We start from the raw sequence: 19,683 nt of genomic DNA, 5'->3' as shown, positions 1-19,683 counted from the left end.
GCCTGATCTTGTATATTATTTATGGCTCATAAAGTATTTATGAACCATACAAATTAAAAGTTTGGAAAGCCTTTACACATTAAATATATTGGTTTGATTCATCCTGAAAGTTACAATATTCAATTCATGAAATATTGGAAGGTGAGAATAATGTACAATAGGGGTTGAACAGTAGTCCTATAAACCTACCCTAATAATCCTCACTAATCATAGAACTTTGATGACAACGGTCCATTCGTCATGAAGCGTGGCCCAGGCTCCAGGTTTAAACTACTATATATGGTCTGTGTTCCATAATGATTCAAATAGGCTACATGTCCCAACTTGTAATACGTTAGCCTAATATGATCTACTATTGCTAGCGATCCTCAGGAACAACCACACAAACGTGACAGGCAAACACGTAGCGAGGCTACTGTTATTTTTCACTGTCTTTTTACAGTTGTTTTTATTTCTGTACTTCCCTATTGTTCACCTAATACCCTTTTTTTTAAAGAAATTGCACTGTTGGTTAGAGCCTGTAAGTAAGCATTTCACTGTAAGGCCTACCTACACCTGTTGTATTTGGCGCACGTGACAAAATTTGCGCACGTGATTTGATTTAAACAAAAAATGTAAAGAAACTAACACTAAAGTCAGTGACAGCAATACATGTACAGTGGGGCAAAAAAAACATTTATTCAGCCACCAATTGTGCAAGTTCTCCCACTTAAAAAGATGAGAGGCCTGTAATTTTCATCATAGGTACACTTCAACTATGACAGACAAAATGAGAAGAAAAAAAATCCAGAAAATCACATTGTAGGATTTTTTATGAATTTATTTGCAAATTATGGTGGAAAATAAGTATTTGGTCACCTACAAACAAGCAAGATTTCTGGCTCTCACAGACCTGTAACTTCTTCTTTAAGAGGCTCCTCTGTCCTCCACTCGTTACTTGTATTAATGGCACCTGTTTGAACTTGTTATCAGTATAAAAGACACCTGTCCACAACCTCAAAAAGTCACACTCCAAACTCCACTATGGCCAAGACCAAAGAGCTGTCAAAGGACACCAGAAACAAAATTGTAGACCTGTACCAGGCTGGGAAGACTGAATATGCAATAGGTAAGCAGCTTGGTTTGAAGAAATGAACTGTGGGAGCAATTATTAGGAAATGGAAGACATACAAGACCACTGATAATCTCTCTCGATCTGGGGCTCCACGCAAGATCTCACCCCGTGGGGTCAAAATGATCACAAGAACGGTGAGCAAAAATCCCAGAACCACACGGGGGGACCTAGTGAATGGCCTGCAGAGAGCTGGGACCAAAGTAACAAAGCCTACCATCAGTAACACTCTGCCAGGGACTCAAATCCTGCAGTGCCAGATGTGTCCTCTTGCTTAAGCCAGTACATGTCCAGACCCATCTGAAGTTTGCTAGAGCATTTGGATGATCCAGAAGAAGATTGGGAGAATGTCATATGGTCAGATGAAACCAAAATATAACTTTTTGGTAAAAACTAAACTCTTTGTGTTTGGAGGACAAAGAATGCTGAGTTGCATCCAAAGAACACCATACCTACTGTGAAGCATGGGGGTGGAAACATCATGCTTTGGGGCTGTTTTTCTGCAAAGGGACCAGGACGACTGATCCGTGTAAAGAAAATAATGAATGGGGCCATGTGTCGTGAGATTTTGAGTGAAAACCTCCTTCCATCAGCAAGTGCATTGAAGATGAAATGTGGCTGGGTCTTTCAGCATGACAATGATCCCAAACACACCGCCCGGGCAATGAAGGAGTGGCTTCGTAAGAAGCATTTGAAGGTCCTGGAGTGGCCTAGCCAGTCTCCAGATCTCAACCCCATAGAAAATCTTTGGAGGGAGTTGAAAGTCTGTGTTGCCCAGCAACAGCCCCAAAACATCACTGCTCTAGAGGAGATCTGCATGGAGGAATGGGCCAAAATACCAGCAACAGTGTGTGAAAACCTTGTGAAGACTTACAGAAAACGTTTGACCTCTGTCATTGCCAACAAAGGGTGTATAACAAAGTATTGAGATAAACTTTTGTTATTGACCAAATACTTATTTTCCACCATAATTTGCAAATAAATTCATAAAAAATCCTACAATGTGATTGACTGGATTTTTTTTCTCATTTTGTCTGTCATAGTTGAAGTGTACCGATGATGAAAATTACAGGCCTCTCTCATCTTTTTAAGTGGGAGAACTTGCACAATTGGTGACTGACTAAATACTTTTTTGCCCCACTGTATGTGGGTATAACTGACGGTGGCTACCAATAGTGGCAAATATTTAACAAGATACAAATTGTAGACAACACAGTGAAAAATCCAGGCATATAATTAAAACAATCTAGAAATCATAAATCAACTTGGTAGGTTTGGCGCTATACTGTTATTTGCGCATAGCTACAGATGCCTATAGCTTGGGTATCCAAATGTCATCCCGTTATTAAATCAAGCTTTATTTATACAGCACATTTCAGATATGAATGCAACACAATGCGCTTTACAGGAAAAAAATGAGTACAAAAACTGAAAATAAAAACATATTTACTACACAAGAAACATGAGGATAAAAACACAAAAGAATAACAATTTAAAACTGAAATTTAAAACTGAAAGCATCCTAAGGAAAATTGAAGTTAAAAAGGTACGTTTTAAGATCCCTTTAAATATGTCCACAGCTTCGGCCCCCACAGGTTTTTTGGCAGGCTAGTCCAGAGGCAAGGGGCATAGTAACTCAAATAAAGGAGGCCTCTCCATGCCTCTTGGTCCTAGGCTTTTGGATAGCTAAAAGGCCAGTGCCAGAGGACCTGAGGGACCTCTTGGGTACATAACTTAAAAGGATGTCTAATATGCATTGGGGTGCACAATCATGGATTAATTTGAAAACCAATAGAAGAATCTTAAAATTAATTCTAAAACTCATAGGCAGCCAGTGCAGAGACTTTAAAACTAGTGTAATGTGTGCTCTCTGTCTGGTCTTGGTCAGTACCCATGCTGCAGCATTCTGTATGTTTTGCAATGGCTTTCTTGGGTAGACCAGACAGGAGAGCATTACAGTAGTCAAGCCTGATTGTAATAAAAGCATGGATGAGTCTCTCTGTATCAGCCTAAGAGAGTAAGAGGTAAACACCTCTCTGGGAAGAGGAAGGGCGTGGTTGTATGCTTCATGATTAACGACTCATGGTGTAATCATAACATAGAGGAACTCAAGTCCTTCTGCTCACCTGATCTAGAATTCCTTACAATCAAATGCTGGTCAAATTACCTTCCAAAATAATTCTCGTCAGAGCTGTGTACATGGCTGAATATAAACAGTTAGTTTATAGCTAGTCATGCCGCAAGGCAATCAAAAAAGAAAAATGCCAGTACAGGGAAAAATGAGTCGCAATTCAACGGCTCAGACACGAGATGTGGCAGGGTCTAGTTAAGAGGCGACTCCGGGATGCTGGCCTTCGAGGCAGAGTTCCTCTATCTACTGTGTGTTCTTTTGCCCATCATAATCTTTTATTTTTATTGGCCAGTCTGAGATATGGCTTTTTCTTTGCAACTCTACCTAGAAGCCCAGCATCCCGGAGTCGCCTCTTCACTGTTGACGATGAGACTGGTGTTTTGCGGGTACTATTTAACGAAGCTGCCAGTTGAGGACTTGTGAGCCATCTGTTTCTCAAACTAGACACTAATGTACTTGTACTCTTGCTCAGATGTGCACCGGGGCCTCCCACTCCTGTTTCTATTCTGGTTAGAGCCCGTTTGTGCTGTTCTGTGAAGGGAGTAGTACACAGCGTTGTACAAGATCTTCAGTTTCTTGGCAATTTCTTGCATGGAATAGCCTTCATTTCTCAGAACAAGAATAGACTGACGAGTTTCAGAAGAAAGTTCTTTGTTTCTGGCCATTTTGAGCCTGTAATCGAACCCACAAATAATGACGCTCCAGATACTCAACGAGTCTAAAGAATGCCAGTTTTATTGCTTCTTTAATCAGGACAACAGTTTTCAGCTGTGCTAACATAATTGCAAAAGGTTTTGATAATGATCAATTAGCCTTTTAAAATTATAAACTTGGATTAGCGTGCCATTGGAACACAGGAGTGATGGTTGCTGATAATGGGCTTCTAAGGCTATGCAAATAATCGATTAAATGTTTTATTTTTATTTTTTAAATATATTTAAATCAGCCGATTCCAGAATAGTCATTTACAACATTAACAATGTTTACACTATTTCAAAGTAGCTTTGTGTAGCAGTTATCACATAAAGGTTTGTCTAGGAAATGTTTTTCGCCTGGTCACAGACAGCTGATGTGTTGTGCACTGAAGTCCACAAGCAAAGGGCAAAGGTGAGAGAGGAGAAGAGCGCATAGAATCAAAAATAATTACAATGACCAAAGTTCTCATACTGTTTGTATGTGGCTGCAATGAAAGTGAACTGTGTGTGCGTGTGATCATTCTGCCGATTCTGTTGAAAAACAGAACGGAACGAAACGGGGATAAACATACCTGAATTTGTCCAATAGAAACTCTAGTTTGCAACTGTTGGACTAACGATTACACCCCAGATCAGATAGATGAAGGCAAGAGTGTGCAAGGCGGCATTGAATGGGTCACGGTTTGTCATCTTGATTACAAAAAATGATCTCGACCCATGCACCTATGTTGTAAACTTTCATTCACAGGCTAGGTTGTAGCAACCTAATGATGTGTTTAGGGAAATTTGGAGTATCATGTGGTAGCCTAAAGCTATCAATGTTACATTGAGCTGGGTGAATGGAATATGAAGGACAGTCATCCACTATGCTGTAATAGAAATAAGGCCATCCTCATGAAAATGGCACCAATTGCCACTGCATTTATCAGATGTTTTTATTTCTTTATCAATCTCCAGAGCAAGCAGCAGAGCTGTCAACCAGACTGACTAGCAGTGAGAAGGAGGTGGAGGTGGAGGAGCTGGAGAGAGAGAATGCAGTTAATGTAGCTACTCTAAATCTTAGAAGACATGGTGATTCAATAATAAATCTATTTAATCATAATTTACTTCCTCCTCTACCATGTTCTATTCACAGACAGACCAAAGGTGGTGTTCTCTACTGCTCTGACTAACTCTGTAGGACCCTTCCGTAGTGACACTATGCTGATCCTTGCCAGGCTTACAACCAAATTACAGTTACCACATACTGTTCATGGCATACATTTCAACCATTGGAGGACAAAATAATGTGCACGAATGTCTGAATGTGTTTTTTATCCTGATCCAGGTCTCTTCACAGCGCCAGTGAGAGGAGTCTACTACTTCAGATACACTGTCTGTGGTGGTCAGGATACAGAACCAATGGGTGTACACTTGTATCAGAACAACCAGAGTATAGTAGTCACAGGTGAAATGAATGATGGCCAGTATGAGTATGAATCTAATGCCGCAGTCCTAGAGTTAGAGGAGGGAGATGTGGTCTGCCTGCAGCTGGAATCAGCCCACCAGGTTTATGATGATATCCTTACTCGTACCACCTTCAGTGACTTCCTGCTCTTCACCATGTAGTTTCAGGGTGTGAATGAATGTTTCCTCCCACCAATACATTCATAAAGAATGGGCAATGTGTCTGTCATTACTTTCAAAGAGCTTTCAAAGTGAAATACATATAATGATCTGTCTATATAGCAGAGGTGTGGACTCGAGTCACATGACTTGGACTTGAGTCACAAATATGACAACTCGACTTTGACTTTAACACCAATGACTCGTGACTTGACTTGGACCTGAGCCTTTACTCGACCTGACTTGATACCCTCCCCAAGCCCAAATCTAAAAAATGTGTGCAGCGCATCAACTCTTCATTTAACGATTACAGTTTGAATCGGACAGCAGCCAATCAAATTGTGCCAGATGAGAAAACGTTGTGCATGGCAGTGCAGAGGAACGTTGGCGGGTGAATTCAGATGGAGCCCTTGGAAAGATGATACCCAAAATTATTTGAATATAAAGACAACGCTGTATCAACAAAAAAACGGATTGCAACTTGCAAAACATGCGGGAAGAAAATTACCGACGGAGGCGCAACAATTTCCAACTTTGTTCGACATTTGAAGCTGCACAAAGAACAATAAGTTGTGGCTAATATAGACGACAGCTATATATTTTATTACTTTACTAGTGTATCATGTTGGCTAGCGTAAAGTTAAATCAATGAGCTTCCACACAGTCAGTCAGTGCGGGAACGTGATCATTGCACCCAAGATTGAGCTACAAACGGCGAGGCAGTTGGTAGCCTAAATCCTGCCTGACGTTCCTAAAACAAGGTTGGGCGATTGTGTACAAGCCTACATCGCCCGATTGTGCCCCATAGCGATCCTCAATAGTCGATCACTATTGGGGAGGGTGGGTGGGGTCTTTCTCATGGCTACCCATATTTCCATAAAAATATAACATTTATTTGGAAAGTAATAAATATATAGATATTTTTAAAAGCATTCATGATTTGCGTAAATGAAATATACTAACAATTACTCTTCTTAAAAATATGAAATGGTATTACATTTGGTGAAGAGCACGCATAGCACATTCATCTCCTGTACATCTATCACTCCAGTGTTTTATTGGTATATTGTAATTACTTCGCCACCATGGTGTAACGAGTTTCGTCTTCATACGAAGGAGAGTCGGACCAAAATGCAGCGTGTGGTTTACGATCCATGTTTATTAATAATACGAAACACGAATCTCCAATACAATACTACAAAACAAAACGTAACGAAAACCTAAACAGCCTATCTGGTGAAAAAACACATAGATAGGAACAATCACCCACAAACACACAGTGAAACCCAGGCTACCTAAATATGGTTCCCAATCAGAGACAATGACGAACACCTGCCTCTGACTGAGAACCATATCAGGCTGAACATAGAAATAGACAAACAAGACATGAAACATAGAATACCCACTCAGATCACACCCTGACCAATCAAAACATAGAAAATACAAAGTAAACTATGGTCAGGGCGTGACAGTACCCCCCCCCCCAAGGTGCGGACTCCGGCCGCAAAACCTGAACCTATAGGGGAGGGTCTGGGTGGGCATCTGTCCGCGGTGGCGGCTCTGGCGCTGGACGTGGACCCCACTCCATGACAGTTTTAATCCCCCTCCTAAACGTCCCTAAATAGGTTACCCACCACAATGATAACATGGGACAGAGGGACAGCTCGGGACAGAGGTAACTCGGGACAGATGGGTAGCTCAGCACTGAGAGGAAGCTCAGCACTGAGAAGAAGCTCAGCACTGAGAGGAAGCCCAGGCAGGTAGTAGAAACTACCAGAACCTGGCTGGCTGGCGGTTTCAGCAGATCCTGGTCGACTAGCAGATCTGGAAGAATCTGGTCGACTGGCGGATCTGGGAGAATCTGGTCGACTGGCGGATCTGGGAGAATCTGGTCGACTGGCGGATCTGGGAGAATCTGGTCGACTGGCGGATCTGGGAGAATCTGGTCGACTGGCGGATCTGGGAGAATCTGGTCGACTGGCGGATCTGGGAGAATCTGGTCGACTGGCAGATCTGGGAGAATCTGGTCGACTGGCGGATCTGGGAGAATCTGGTCGACTGGCGGATCTGGGAGAATCTGGTCGACTGGCGGATCTGGGAGAATCTGGTCGACTGGCAGATCTGGGAGAGTCTGGACGACTGGCAGATCTGGGAGAATCTGGACGACTGGCAGATCTGGGAGAGTCTGGACGACTGGCAGATCTGGAAGAGTCTGGACGACTGGCAGATCTGGAAGAGTCTGGTCGACTGGCAGATCTGGAAGAGTCTGGTCGACTGGCAGATCTGGAAGAGTCTGGTCGACTGGCAGCTCTGTCTGCTCCATGCTGACTGGCTGCTCCATGCTGACTGGCAGCTCTGGCTGCTCCATGCTGACTGGCTGCTCTGGCTGCTCCATGCTGACTGGCTGCTCCATGCTGACTGGCTGCTCCATGCTGACTGGCTGCTCCATGCTGACTGGCGGCCCTGGCTGCTCCATGCTGACTGGCGGCCCTGGCTGCTCCATGCTGACTGGCGGCCCTGGCTGCTCCATGCTGACTGGCGGCCCTGGCTGCTCCATGCTAACTGGCAGCTCTGGCGGCTCCTTGCAGACTGGCAGCTCTGGCGGCTCCTTGCAGACTGGCAGCTTTGGCGGCATCCTGCAGACAGGCAGCTCTGGCGGCTCCTTGCAGACTGGCAGCTCCATGCAGACTGGCAGCTCTATGCAGACTGGCAGCTCCATGCAGACTGGCAGCTCCTTGCAGACTGGCAGCTCCTTGCAGACTGGCAGCTCCTTGCAGACTGGCAGCTCCTTGCTAACTGGCAGCTCTATGCTAACTGGCAGTTCTGAACAGGCGGGAGACTCCGGCAGCGCTGTAGAGGCGGAAAGCTCTGACAGCGCTAAACAGGCGGGAGACTCCGACAGCGCTGGAGAGGAGGAGGGCTCCGACAGCGCTGGACAGGCGAGGCGCACTGTAGGCCTGATGCGTGGTACTGGCACTGGTGGTACTGGGCCAAGGACACGCACAGGAAGCCTGGTGCGGGGAGCTGCTACCGGAGGGCTGGGGTGTGGAGGTGGTACTGGAAAAACCGGACCGTGCAGGCGCACTGGAGCTCTTGAGCACCGAGCCTGCCCAACCTTACCTGGTTGAATGCTCACGGTCGCCCTGCCAGTGCGGCGAGGTGGAATAGCCCGCACTGGGCTATGCAGGCGAACCGGAGACACCGAGCGCAAGGCTGGTGCCATGTAAGCCGGCCCAAGGAGACGCACTGGGGACCAGCTGCGTAGAGCCGGCTTCATGGCATTAGGCTCGACGCTCAATCTAGCCCGGCAGACACGCGGAGCTGGAATATACCGCACCGGGCTATGCACCCGCACTGGAGACACCGTGCGCACCACTGCATAACACGGTGCCTGTCCGGTCTCTCTAGCCCCCCGGTAAGCACAGGGAGTCTGCTCAGGTCTCCTACCTGGCATAGCCATACTCCCTGTTAGCCCCCCCCCAATAAATTTTTGGGGCTGCCTCTCAGGCTTCCATCCGCGTCGCCGTGCTGCCTTCTCATACCAGCGCCTCTCTGCTTTCACCGCCTCCATTCTACGGTAACCCTCCTCGCACTGCTCCAGCGAATCCCAGGCGGGCTCCGGCACTCTCCCTGGGTCGGCCGCCCACCTGTCGATCTCCTCCCAAGTAGTATACTCCATACTGTACTCCTCCTTGGGCTGTTCCTGTTGTTTCTTCTCCCGCTGCACCTTAGTGCGGCTACACTCCCCTGGTTTAGCCCAGGGTCCTCTCCCGTCGAGGATTTCCTCCCATGTCCAGAAATCCTTATTGCGCTTCTCCTCGCGCTGCTCCTGCCTGTTGACACGCTGCTTGGTCCGTTGGTGGTGGGTGATTCTGTAACGAGTTTCGTCTTCATACGAAGGAGAGTCGGACCAAAATGCAGCGTGTGGTTTACGATCCATGTTTATTAATAATACGAAACACGAATCTCCAATACAATACTACAAAACAAAACGTAACGAAAACCTAAACAGCCTATCTGGTGAAAAAACACATAGATAGGAACAATCACCCACAAACACACAGTGAAACCCAGGCTACCTAAATATGGTTCCCAATCAGAGACAATGACGAACACCTGCCTCTGACTGAGAACCATATCAGGCTGAACATAGAAATAGACAAACAAGACATGAAACATAGAATACCCACTCAGATCACACCCTGACCAATCAAAACATAGAAAATACAAAGTAAACTATGGTCAGGGCGTGACACATGGCCTATATATTGCCTTACCTCCCTTATCTTACCTCATTTCCACACACTGTATACAGACCTTCTCTACTGTATTATTGACTGTATGTTTGTTTATTCCATGCGTAACTCTGTTGTTGTATGTGTCGAACTGCTTTGCTTTATCTTGGCCAGGTCGCAGTTGTAAATGAGAACTTGTTCTCAACTAGCCTACCTGCTTAAATAAATGTGCAAAAAAGAGCACATTATGACTTGTTTAACTTTGAGTTTCGAGTCCTAAAGACTTGACGGTCTTGACTTGAGACTTGACTTGGGACTTGAGTGCTAAGACTTGAGACTTACCGGTGACTTGTAAAACAATGACTTGGTCCCACCTCTGCTACATACTATGTTTACGTTGTTTAGTGTGGGGTGGGATTGTTACTGTGAAGACACGTACTTGCAGATGAAGCCGCCACTCTCACACTTCCTGCGGGAGTCAGTGTTCTCAGGGAAGAGTAGCTCGGGCCGATGCAGTACATCCACTAGGACAGACAGCTCAGCCTGGACCAACGGACGCAGGCGGTCTTCTAGAGCTGACACTATGTCCTACAGAGACAAAGGGACAGGGAGGGAAAGGGGGAGAGAGAAAGAGGGGCAGAGAAAGAGGGAGCGAGTTAAAGGGATAAGGGATAGTGTGAGATACTGGCAATTAATGATAAAGACAGTTGTGCTAAGCTCATGAGGCATTTATAAGTTATATTACTCAAGAATCAATGAGTAAATATAAAGAATTTAAATGACAGTTACCAACTTCACAAATTCCAGACTGTAGCTTAAATGTTTTGTGCCTCAGTGTGGTAAAGGGATTGTGCGAGATTTTGCCAATGAAGCCCTTTTTGTACTTACCTAGAGTCAGAAACTCATACCTTTTGTGTGTCTTTGACGGAAGTTGAAGGTCGTTTTGTGAGACATAGCTAGCAATTGTGCTAGTTCACAACTGCCCATCTGACTCTGGGTAAGTAGAGAAAGGCTTAATTGCCAAATTCTCGCACTACCCCTTTAACACACTGAGGCACAAAAAAATTAAGCTGGTCTGGGATTTGTGAAGTTGATAACTGTCATTTCAATTCTTTATTCACTTACTGATTCTTGAAGAATATAACTTATAATGGGCTTATGAGCTTAACACAACTGTCTGTCTTTATCATAACCCAAAATATAAGGTTTTATTAATCCATTGTTCACAAACAACAAGAATGTAAACAAACTATGTATAGCTTCAAAATTGTTAAAACTATCGCTTGGATGTCATGGTCTGTCAGTCCTTGCATGTGTAGAGCAATATCTATGAATTTAGGAGGGACTACATCTCCCTAGCCCCGTCCCTCAGACAGACTCACACAAACAGTGTACCCACCTGAAGTCTCTCGATGATGTTCCTGTAGTCTCGGGAGGTGGTCAGTACTGAGTCTCTGCGTGCAGCGTTACGGGCAGACATTCTCCAGGACATGGCTGTCTTCTGAACGATGTTGTTGGACTTCACAAACAGGTTGTTCACCTGGCCGTCCAGATCCACTGGGATGGCTATGGCTCGCCCTTTAGCTATCACATTCAGTACCCGTCAAAAGTTTGGACACGCCTACTCATTCAAGGGTTTTTCTATATTTTTACTATTTTCTACATTGTAGAATAATAGTGAGGACCTCAAAAGTATGAAATAACACATATGGAACCATGTAGTAACCAAAAAAGTGTCAAACAAATCTAAATATATTTTATATTTGAGATTCTTCAAAGTAGCCAACCTTTGCACACTCTTGGCATTTTCTCAACCAGCTTCATGAGGTAGTCACCTGGAATGCCTTTCAATTAACAGGTGTGTGTTGTGTTGTGTTGACATAGGGGAGGTATCAGTTGTGTTGTGACAACATACAGAAGGTAGCCCTATTTGGTAAAAGACCAAGTCCATATTATGGCAAGAACAGCTCAAATAAGCTAAGGGAAACCACAGTCCATCATTACTTTAAGACATGAAGGTCAGTTAATACAGAACATTTCAAGAACCTTGAAAGTTTCTTCAAGTGCAGTCGCAAAAACCCATCAGGCTCTATGATGAAACGGGCTCTCATGAGGACCGCCATAGGAAAGGAAGACCCAGAGTTACTTCTGCTGCAGAGGAGAAGTTCATTAGATATAACTGCACCTCAGATTGCAGCCCAAATAAATGCTTCACAGAATTCAAGTAGAGACATCAACATCAAATGCTCAGAGGAGACTTGCTGTAAATAAACCACTACTAAAGGACACGAAGGACACCATAAGAAGAAAATAATTGCTTGGGCCAAGAAACATGAGCAAAGGACATTAGACAGGTGGAACTCGGTCCTTTGTCTGATAATCTAACTGAGATTTTTGGTTCCAACCGCCGTGTCTTCGTGAGAAGCAGAGTAAGTGAACGGATGACCTCCGCATATGTGGTTCCCACCGTGAAGCATGGAGAAGGTGTGATGGTGCTTTGCTGGTAACACTGTCGATTATGTATTTAGAATTCAAAGCATATTTAACCAGCATGGCTACCACAACATTCTGCAGCGATACGCCATCCCATCTGGTTTGTGCTTAGCGGGACAATCATTTGTTTTTCAACAGGACAATAACCCAACACACCTCCAGGATGTATAAGGGCTATTTTTCCAAGAAGGAGAGTGAGGGAGTGCTGCATCAGGTGACCTGATTTAACCCAATTCGCAGCAGGTAGCCTAGTGGTTAGAGCGTTGGGCCAGTAACGGAAAGGTTGCTGGATTGAATCCCTGAGTTGACAAGGAAAGAAAATCTGTCGTTCTGCCCCTGAGCAAGGCAGTTAACCCACTGTTCCCCGGGCACTGAAGATGTGGATTTCGATTTAAGGCAGACCCCCGCACCTCTCTGATTCAGAGGGGTTGGGTTAAATGTGGAATACACATTTCAGTTGAAGGCATTCAGTTGTACAACTGACTAGGTATCCCACTTTCCCTTTACAATTGGGATGAGTTGGACCGCAGAGTGAAGGAAAGTAGCCAACAAGGGCTCAGCATACGTGGGAACTCCTTCAAGACTGTTGGAAAAGCATTCCAGGTGAAACTGGTTGAGAGAATGCCAAGAGTGTGCAAATAATATAAAATATATTTTGATTTTTAAAAACGTATTGGTGTCATTTCATAGTTTTGATGTCTTCAATATTTTTCTACAATGAATGAGTAGGTGTGTCGAAACTTTTGACTGGCACTGTACACACAACCAAGGAAGATATCATACAACACTCATCTTCAGAGTACATCCCAATCATAATAGCACTGCCTCATCAGGGAATTTGACTAACAAATGACCAACAAATGGCTAACGTCAAGTTGGATTTCTTTGACAACCCCAATATATAAAGTGTTATACAGTTGGTCAAATCTATACATACAGTAGAGTAGTTCATAGAAGCCAGGTTATTTTGTCGGATCTTTGTTGGAAATGTAAATCGGAGCTACAGTAGTATCGGGGGTTAGTGTTATGAATGTGTTGTACTTCTTACCCACGTCAGACAGCACCTTGATACAGCTCTCCACTGAACCCTTCTGGACTGGGACCAACCAGTTACAGTGGTACACTCTGAACACTGCCTGTAACTGCTGTACAAACACTGGCTGCCTGGTCTGAGGAGGGTTAGGAGAGGGAGAGGAGAGGAGGGGAGTGAGAGGTAGAATAATTGAGTTATAAAAAACTGATCAACTAAATAATACTATAAGGTTTCTATAACCATGTTATTGTATACTTGGACATGGATACTTCCGACTCACACTAACTATTAAGGCTCCACCATTACAAACCATACCTCCACCTAGCCCTGTGAAACAACACGTGGCCGCAATCTGGAAATCAATCACGGCAAAAAACTAGTACAGTGACAAAGTGGAATCACACTTCAATGGCCTCGACGCAAGATGCATGTGGCAAGAACTTCAAACCATTGGGGATTCTAAAATGAAAACCAGCTGCGTGGAGAACACGATGTCTCTATCCAAGACGAGCAAAACACGTTTTATGCTCGCTTCGAGCTAATCAACACTGATCCTCATACGAGAGCCCCTGCTACTGAAGAGGACAGTGAGCGCTTGATCTCTGTGGCAAACTTGAGTAAGACCTTCAAGCATGTAAATATTCACAAGGCAGCCGACCCCTATGGTATCCCCGGCCGCGTCCTTAAGAGCATGTGCATACCAGCTGGCTGGAGTGTTTACAGATATATTCAACCTTTCCCTGTCCCAGTCTGATCTCCAAGTTTCAAGATGTCCACCACTGTCCCTGTACCCAAGCAAACAAAGGTAACCTGCCTTAATGGAAGGGGAGCACGCCCCTATTGACATTGACAGGGCTGCAATGGAGAAGGTCAGAAGCTTCAAGTTCTTCTGTGTGCACATCACAGAATAGAATACTTAAGAGTACAGATTATTGTATGAAACAATACACAGATTTTTTTTCTTAAATATAATTTTAAAAATGTGATTTTATTGAGTAAATGTATTTATTGGTTTATTTTAATTCTGAAATAAAATGTAATGAATGTAAAAAAAATGTTAAAGTGGCAGTGAGGTTGAAATAATACTCTGAATTTGTGAAAATTATGATAATGCCCTTTTTGTGTAAAAGCTGATTGAAAAAAATTACTGGAATTTCAGCCAGTTCAGTTGGGATGTGATTACAATGTGATGTGTCACAATGTGATCTGATTATAATAGACCAATGATTGTTCATCTGGGTAAGGGGCAGGCTCTAGACCATCCTATCAGCTAATCAGGGCTGTGTATGTAAATATCTTCAAATTTGTTCCTAACGCCAACACGATAACTGTGAGCATTCCACAGACCAAAGGAGGCTCAGGGATATGCATTATTAACAAACATTTTTTTAAATTATTTTCATTAAATAAACACACACAGTGATTTATTAGAGAATACAGAGATTATTTAAAAATACAATTACAAAGACAGAATGGGGGCTAAATGTACCGATTTTAAAGGTTGTGTCGTTAGAATTAGGGTCGGCAGAAGTTTTAGGCCAAAAAAATAGTGTCCCCAGAAATTCTGGTGAAAAAAATGGGATTCCCAACTGAAAAATTTTGAATATCACTGCATTGGCACCTAGTCATGTGTGGTCCCCATTTCAAAAAATGTATATAAAATACCTCTGTCAGGTTTCCCAAAATTGAGGCCTGCAGCAGAGGATAAAAGCAGTCAAAGAATAAAACAATTGTCAGTGATGATTTTCAGAACAAGCCACTTGATAAACTGGTTTCTCTCCTCTCTTACACATTCTCCACATTGGTGCAGATGTCCATAATAAAGGTCTCGAAGGTGGTATTTCTTTTATTCTAGGAATTTAAGAGCAGTTTACCAAGAACTAGATGAATGGACATTGAACATAAAGAGCTAGGGGATGGGGGATTGATAAACAATTACAAAATGCTGTCTACCAAGGTTATGACTCCCGTGTACAACAGGAAAACATCACTCAGTGACGCCATGATAACAATCATTATAGACTGTGACAGGAGTAGGCTACAGCCCTCTAAGGCTAGCTCTACGGGATTATGACAAACTCCACGTTCCAAGATAGAAAGATAACATAAACGGCAAATGAGATTATGAAAACTGAGAGGAAGGAAGGTTGTACTGGCTTTCTCCGAAAGACCTTGGTTCCTCTTACAGAACGTCCCTCTCTTTTCTGGGTAGGGATGTGGGTTGCCGTTGGTTACCTGCAGGCTGGTGCTCTGGTCGGAGAAGGGCGAGCTGAAGAAGGTGGTCACGATGCTCATGACTGTCTCGGTCACATAGCTCTCCAAGACCGTGTCGGCATGTTTGCGGTCACTCGTGTTGTTGGACACCTGCAGAGGTCACAAGGTGAACACAACCCATTCCTGTTTCACCTGCAGTTGTACTGCACTTATGACATCTATACATTCTGAATACTGTAGGAAATCCAGGCCTTTGTATAGTATAGTATAGTATAGTGAAGGACCAATGAGTTTTCAAAAGGGGTGGATTTCTTAGAAGTATATTACAGTTTAGTATAGGGAGGATAAACTGTATTTATTGTGCTCCAATGATGCCTTCTAAATTTCCTTAATATTTTTTTTATAAAAGTTTGTTTGAAACCCTGATCCATTCTCCTCAGTCATTCAGACGTATAACTCTTGCCTGGTTATTTCTACTTAGAAAAGTCTTGAACGGGCCGCCTAACATGCTGACCACACCACCCGCTTTGCGTGTGAAGCGTTGCAAAATAAATTTACACAATAATTTCATCAAAACTGCTTGCGCGCGTCAACGGGCATCTGCGTAGACAGGCGCTAGAACTTTGTTCTATTTTTTTTATGCTTGACGTGCTGCAAGTCCTGCCTCCCCCATCTCCCCATTGGTTTTTAGGAGCATATACCCACATGGGTGATTGAAAGATGAACTGAGATCCACACTCCAGTCCAGTTGGTGGCGGTAATGTAGAATAATAATAATTTTCGGAATTGGAAAAATGTTCTCAGTGTAAACTTAAATAAAACCGAAGGTAAAAGTATGTATAAGAGACAATGTTTTTTTTTTTTTTAAACAAGATCAAATGTAGTCATTTGAAAGTTGCTCTGGATAAGAGCATCTGCTAGTTGGTGCTTTGAGAACTAACAATCACCTCAATAAAAGCTAGACAGTCAGGGAGAATCAAAAATTCCAAAAAGGTATGCATTCAGGAGTATTTTTGTCATGGCATGGGGCCCTCATTGATTTCGTTATAAATGTTTGAGTCACTCAGATAGCATAAGCCATGGCAAGATGTGTAGAATTGCAAGAAATGTGCTTTAAAACTGTAAATATTTCTCTCAGCCTCATGGCAAAATATGTAAAACTGCAAAAAATAGCATTAATTCAGCAAAAAAAAATCTCCGCCACATGGCAAAATGTGTAGAATTGCAGGAAATTAGCTTTAAAAAGGCAACATTTTATCACTGTGGCCAACAGGAGGGCCTCAAATGTTCTGAACACACCATGGCCACGCCTCCCACCACCTAAGCCCCATTTTGATCTAGAAAAAACCTTAGCTGTGTTCGAATACCCATACTAACATACTGTATATTACATAAGTATATACTGTATACTTAATAAGTATATACTACATACTATTAGTTCATTTTAGTATACTGTAAATGGAAGAGTATCCTTTCAGTTTACTAGCTCTTCGCCGGTCTACCGGAAGTTGATGCTGTTGCTATGCAGCCTCTTGCAAGCTAGTTAGCATAACACATAAATAGTTAGACATTTTATGGATTCGGATGTGTTCTTAAATTCAATATGTTCTTAAAATCAATATGGAGTGCCAGAGTGTGATCTTAAATTCAGAGCGTTGTCAGATTGTCCATTTGTAAATTCAGATCATTTCGCTTTTGGAGCGGACACCGGACGCTCGGGCCGAGGAGCATGTTTGATTTGAGTGATCTGACCTTACACCGGCAGTCAAGCACCCAAGCTAACATTGGCTAGCTTGCTAGCTACTTCCAGACATAAATGAGAGTGACCAATCTGACCATTGTACTCGCCCTAGCAGAGCTGGTTACGCAGTTTCCGTGTTATCCAGAGCGTTGGTGACTAACTGTGTTGCTGGCAACAATTTAATTACGCTTTTTTGCAGACTTAACTGACACCAGCCATATTCAACCAGTGTTGATTACTCATAAATTAATTATTTACGAAAGCACCCAAATGTCCATTGAGAACGCACAACGACTATACCATTTAGCTAACCTAAGAATGACAGGAATAATCAAGTCAATAAACATTGGGTAGTTAGTTAGATAGCCTATAGTTAATATACTGGCAAGTTTGATGTATAAGAAGCCAAGTAACTTTAAGTAGCTAGCTAACATACCGGTACATACTGCTGTAATGATATGCTATGTGGTTCGTAAGGACAGTGTAGCTAACAAATTGTCAGCCAACATAACGTGTAAGGTAACTTATTTGAAAAGTAATTACTTTATTACATTGCTCAACATTGTTAGCATTTGTCATAATTAGTATCTGCTATTGTTGGACTTCGGTGGCATATTTTCTACCATTTTCTTCAAACCTGAAAACGATGTGATGCCACACCCATTTCCTGAAGAATTGCATCAAGGTTCCTAAAGTACGGAAATAGTGTCCTCTGCGTGTATACTATGGTTAGTGTGGGGAGTATTCGAACACAGCTCCTGTCTTGTATAAGTCTCTCACCCTGCAGATGTCCACCAGGAAGTTCTCAAAGAGCTTCCACATGTGGTTGCTGGTGTAGATCTCCTTCATCTCCACCTCCGTGTCCACGTAGCAGTGGTTCAGGAAGTTGATGTAGGCTATCTTCACCTGGAGAGGACAGCGTTAAGCACACTCATTACACCCTGTCCATAGCTCAAGGAGTTGTTTTACAATGATGATGAATACATCCTGATGTGATTTTAGCTCAGGGCAGGGCACAGTGATTGGGGCCTGTTAGTTGACTAATCTAGGGGCCATGGTTGTTCTGAGTTTGTCCCTGTAGAGTAGGGCTCACTACTGTCTAAGACCGAAAAGATAACAGATAGTGGACAATGACTTGTCCATAAGAGTGAGACGGGAACAAGGGCAGACAGGCCATTATAGGAAAGGTTAGATGATGAATGGCAGGCCTGTGAAGACTTGGGGATCCACAGCCCCCTGCTCTACACCTTCAACTCAAACCCCAACTCCCTAAGCCCTACCCTTCTCCCTAACCCTAAACTCTGCATCTTCCATCTTGAAGCTCCTCAGCTCACCTCAGGGATACAGTCCTCGTGGGTGACCACCCTCACTATGTCATCCAGAGGCAGCAGAGAGTTACATTTGATCTCAGTGTAGACATTCTTTCCCTCAGTGCAGACAGCCAGCAGCTCGACCAGGTGGATGTGGTACATCAGAGGACTGTTCTGATCCATACGGTCTCGCTCCGACCGCATCATCGTGACCAGGGTCTGGAAGGACGCACGGTCGTTGTAGAACACCAGCACGTCCTCGCCAGCATTCACCAGCTAGGGGGAGAAAGGGACAGAGAAGAAACATATACTAAGTCAATGGAACAAAATTGACTATGGAACAGTTGAATGCCGGGTATTTTATGTGTGGATAGGGATCGAAAAATACAACAAACTGTGTAGGACACAATTTGATTTCATTGGGTGGTTATGATTTGATTTAATGACGAATGTGCCATACGACTGGCTGGGCAGAATAAGAAATTGGCAATGAGACAACAGGGTGAGGATGAGATAGTTACCTCAGCCATGACGATGTCTTGACACTTTTTGATGAACTTGCTCTCGGCCTTGACGATGGTCTGCAAGAACTTGAGGTACTGGACGTTGCGGCCGTGCGTCTCGATGCAGTGGACAAAGTGCTGTACCACGCGCTCGTTGATCTCACTGCACAGCTGGAAGTTATTCATGAAGATATGTTGCATGGTGACAGCCTCTAGGATCTGATAGGAGAGAGAGAAAGGAGGGGGAAGGAGAGAGATAAATGGAGGGAGGGAGATACAAAAGAGAGAGAGAGCTCTTCAGAAATCTTGATGTACATAAACTCTCAGGTTTTATTTTATTAGAGGAAGACAGTGATAATGCCATGGTTAAAGTAATAACAGTGGTGAGGTCATGGTGGGTCAGTGCGGTCTGTCTCACCCCTGGATTGAGGAACAAGTTGATGTGTTTGTGGAGCAGAGCCTGGTTCTGCTGATTCCCTGCACAGAAGTTCTGCAGGAATTGGTGGGCCAGCTTCATGATCTCCTGCATACGCACGTCCTCCCCCTGGAGATAACACAGAGGATGAAAGGATCGCGAGTACACACACACACACACACACACACACACACACA

At 43.7% G+C, this 19,683-nt stretch overlaps 1 protein-coding gene across 1 annotated transcript in view; it reads right to left on the bottom strand.

The window, feature by feature from the left end:
* LOC139371024 (inositol 1,4,5-trisphosphate-gated calcium channel ITPR1-like) overlaps nucleotides 1-19,683 on the bottom strand; it is a 154,011-nt gene that overhangs the window by 51,193 nt on the left and 83,135 nt on the right. The window contains exons 30-37 of the mRNA XM_071111051.1: nucleotides 19,490-19,615; nucleotides 19,090-19,290; nucleotides 18,593-18,844; nucleotides 18,039-18,164; nucleotides 15,539-15,667; nucleotides 13,319-13,439; nucleotides 11,177-11,361; nucleotides 10,217-10,365 (exon numbers count right to left, since the gene is read on the bottom strand). Coding sequence (XP_070967152.1) covers nucleotides 10,217-10,365; nucleotides 11,177-11,361; nucleotides 13,319-13,439; nucleotides 15,539-15,667; nucleotides 18,039-18,164; nucleotides 18,593-18,844; nucleotides 19,090-19,290; nucleotides 19,490-19,615 — 1,289 coding nt within the window. The remainder of the gene's footprint in view (nucleotides 1-10,216; nucleotides 10,366-11,176; nucleotides 11,362-13,318; nucleotides 13,440-15,538; nucleotides 15,668-18,038; nucleotides 18,165-18,592; nucleotides 18,845-19,089; nucleotides 19,291-19,489; nucleotides 19,616-19,683) is intronic.

This window comes from Oncorhynchus clarkii, chromosome 17 (assembly GCF_045791955.1).
Source record: "Oncorhynchus clarkii lewisi isolate Uvic-CL-2024 chromosome 17, UVic_Ocla_1.0, whole genome shotgun sequence".
Lineage (NCBI taxonomy): Eukaryota > Metazoa > Chordata > Actinopteri > Salmoniformes > Salmonidae > Oncorhynchus > Oncorhynchus clarkii.
Note: the sequence above shows the minus strand (reverse complement) of the source record. Positions and strands in the feature narration are given on the sequence as shown.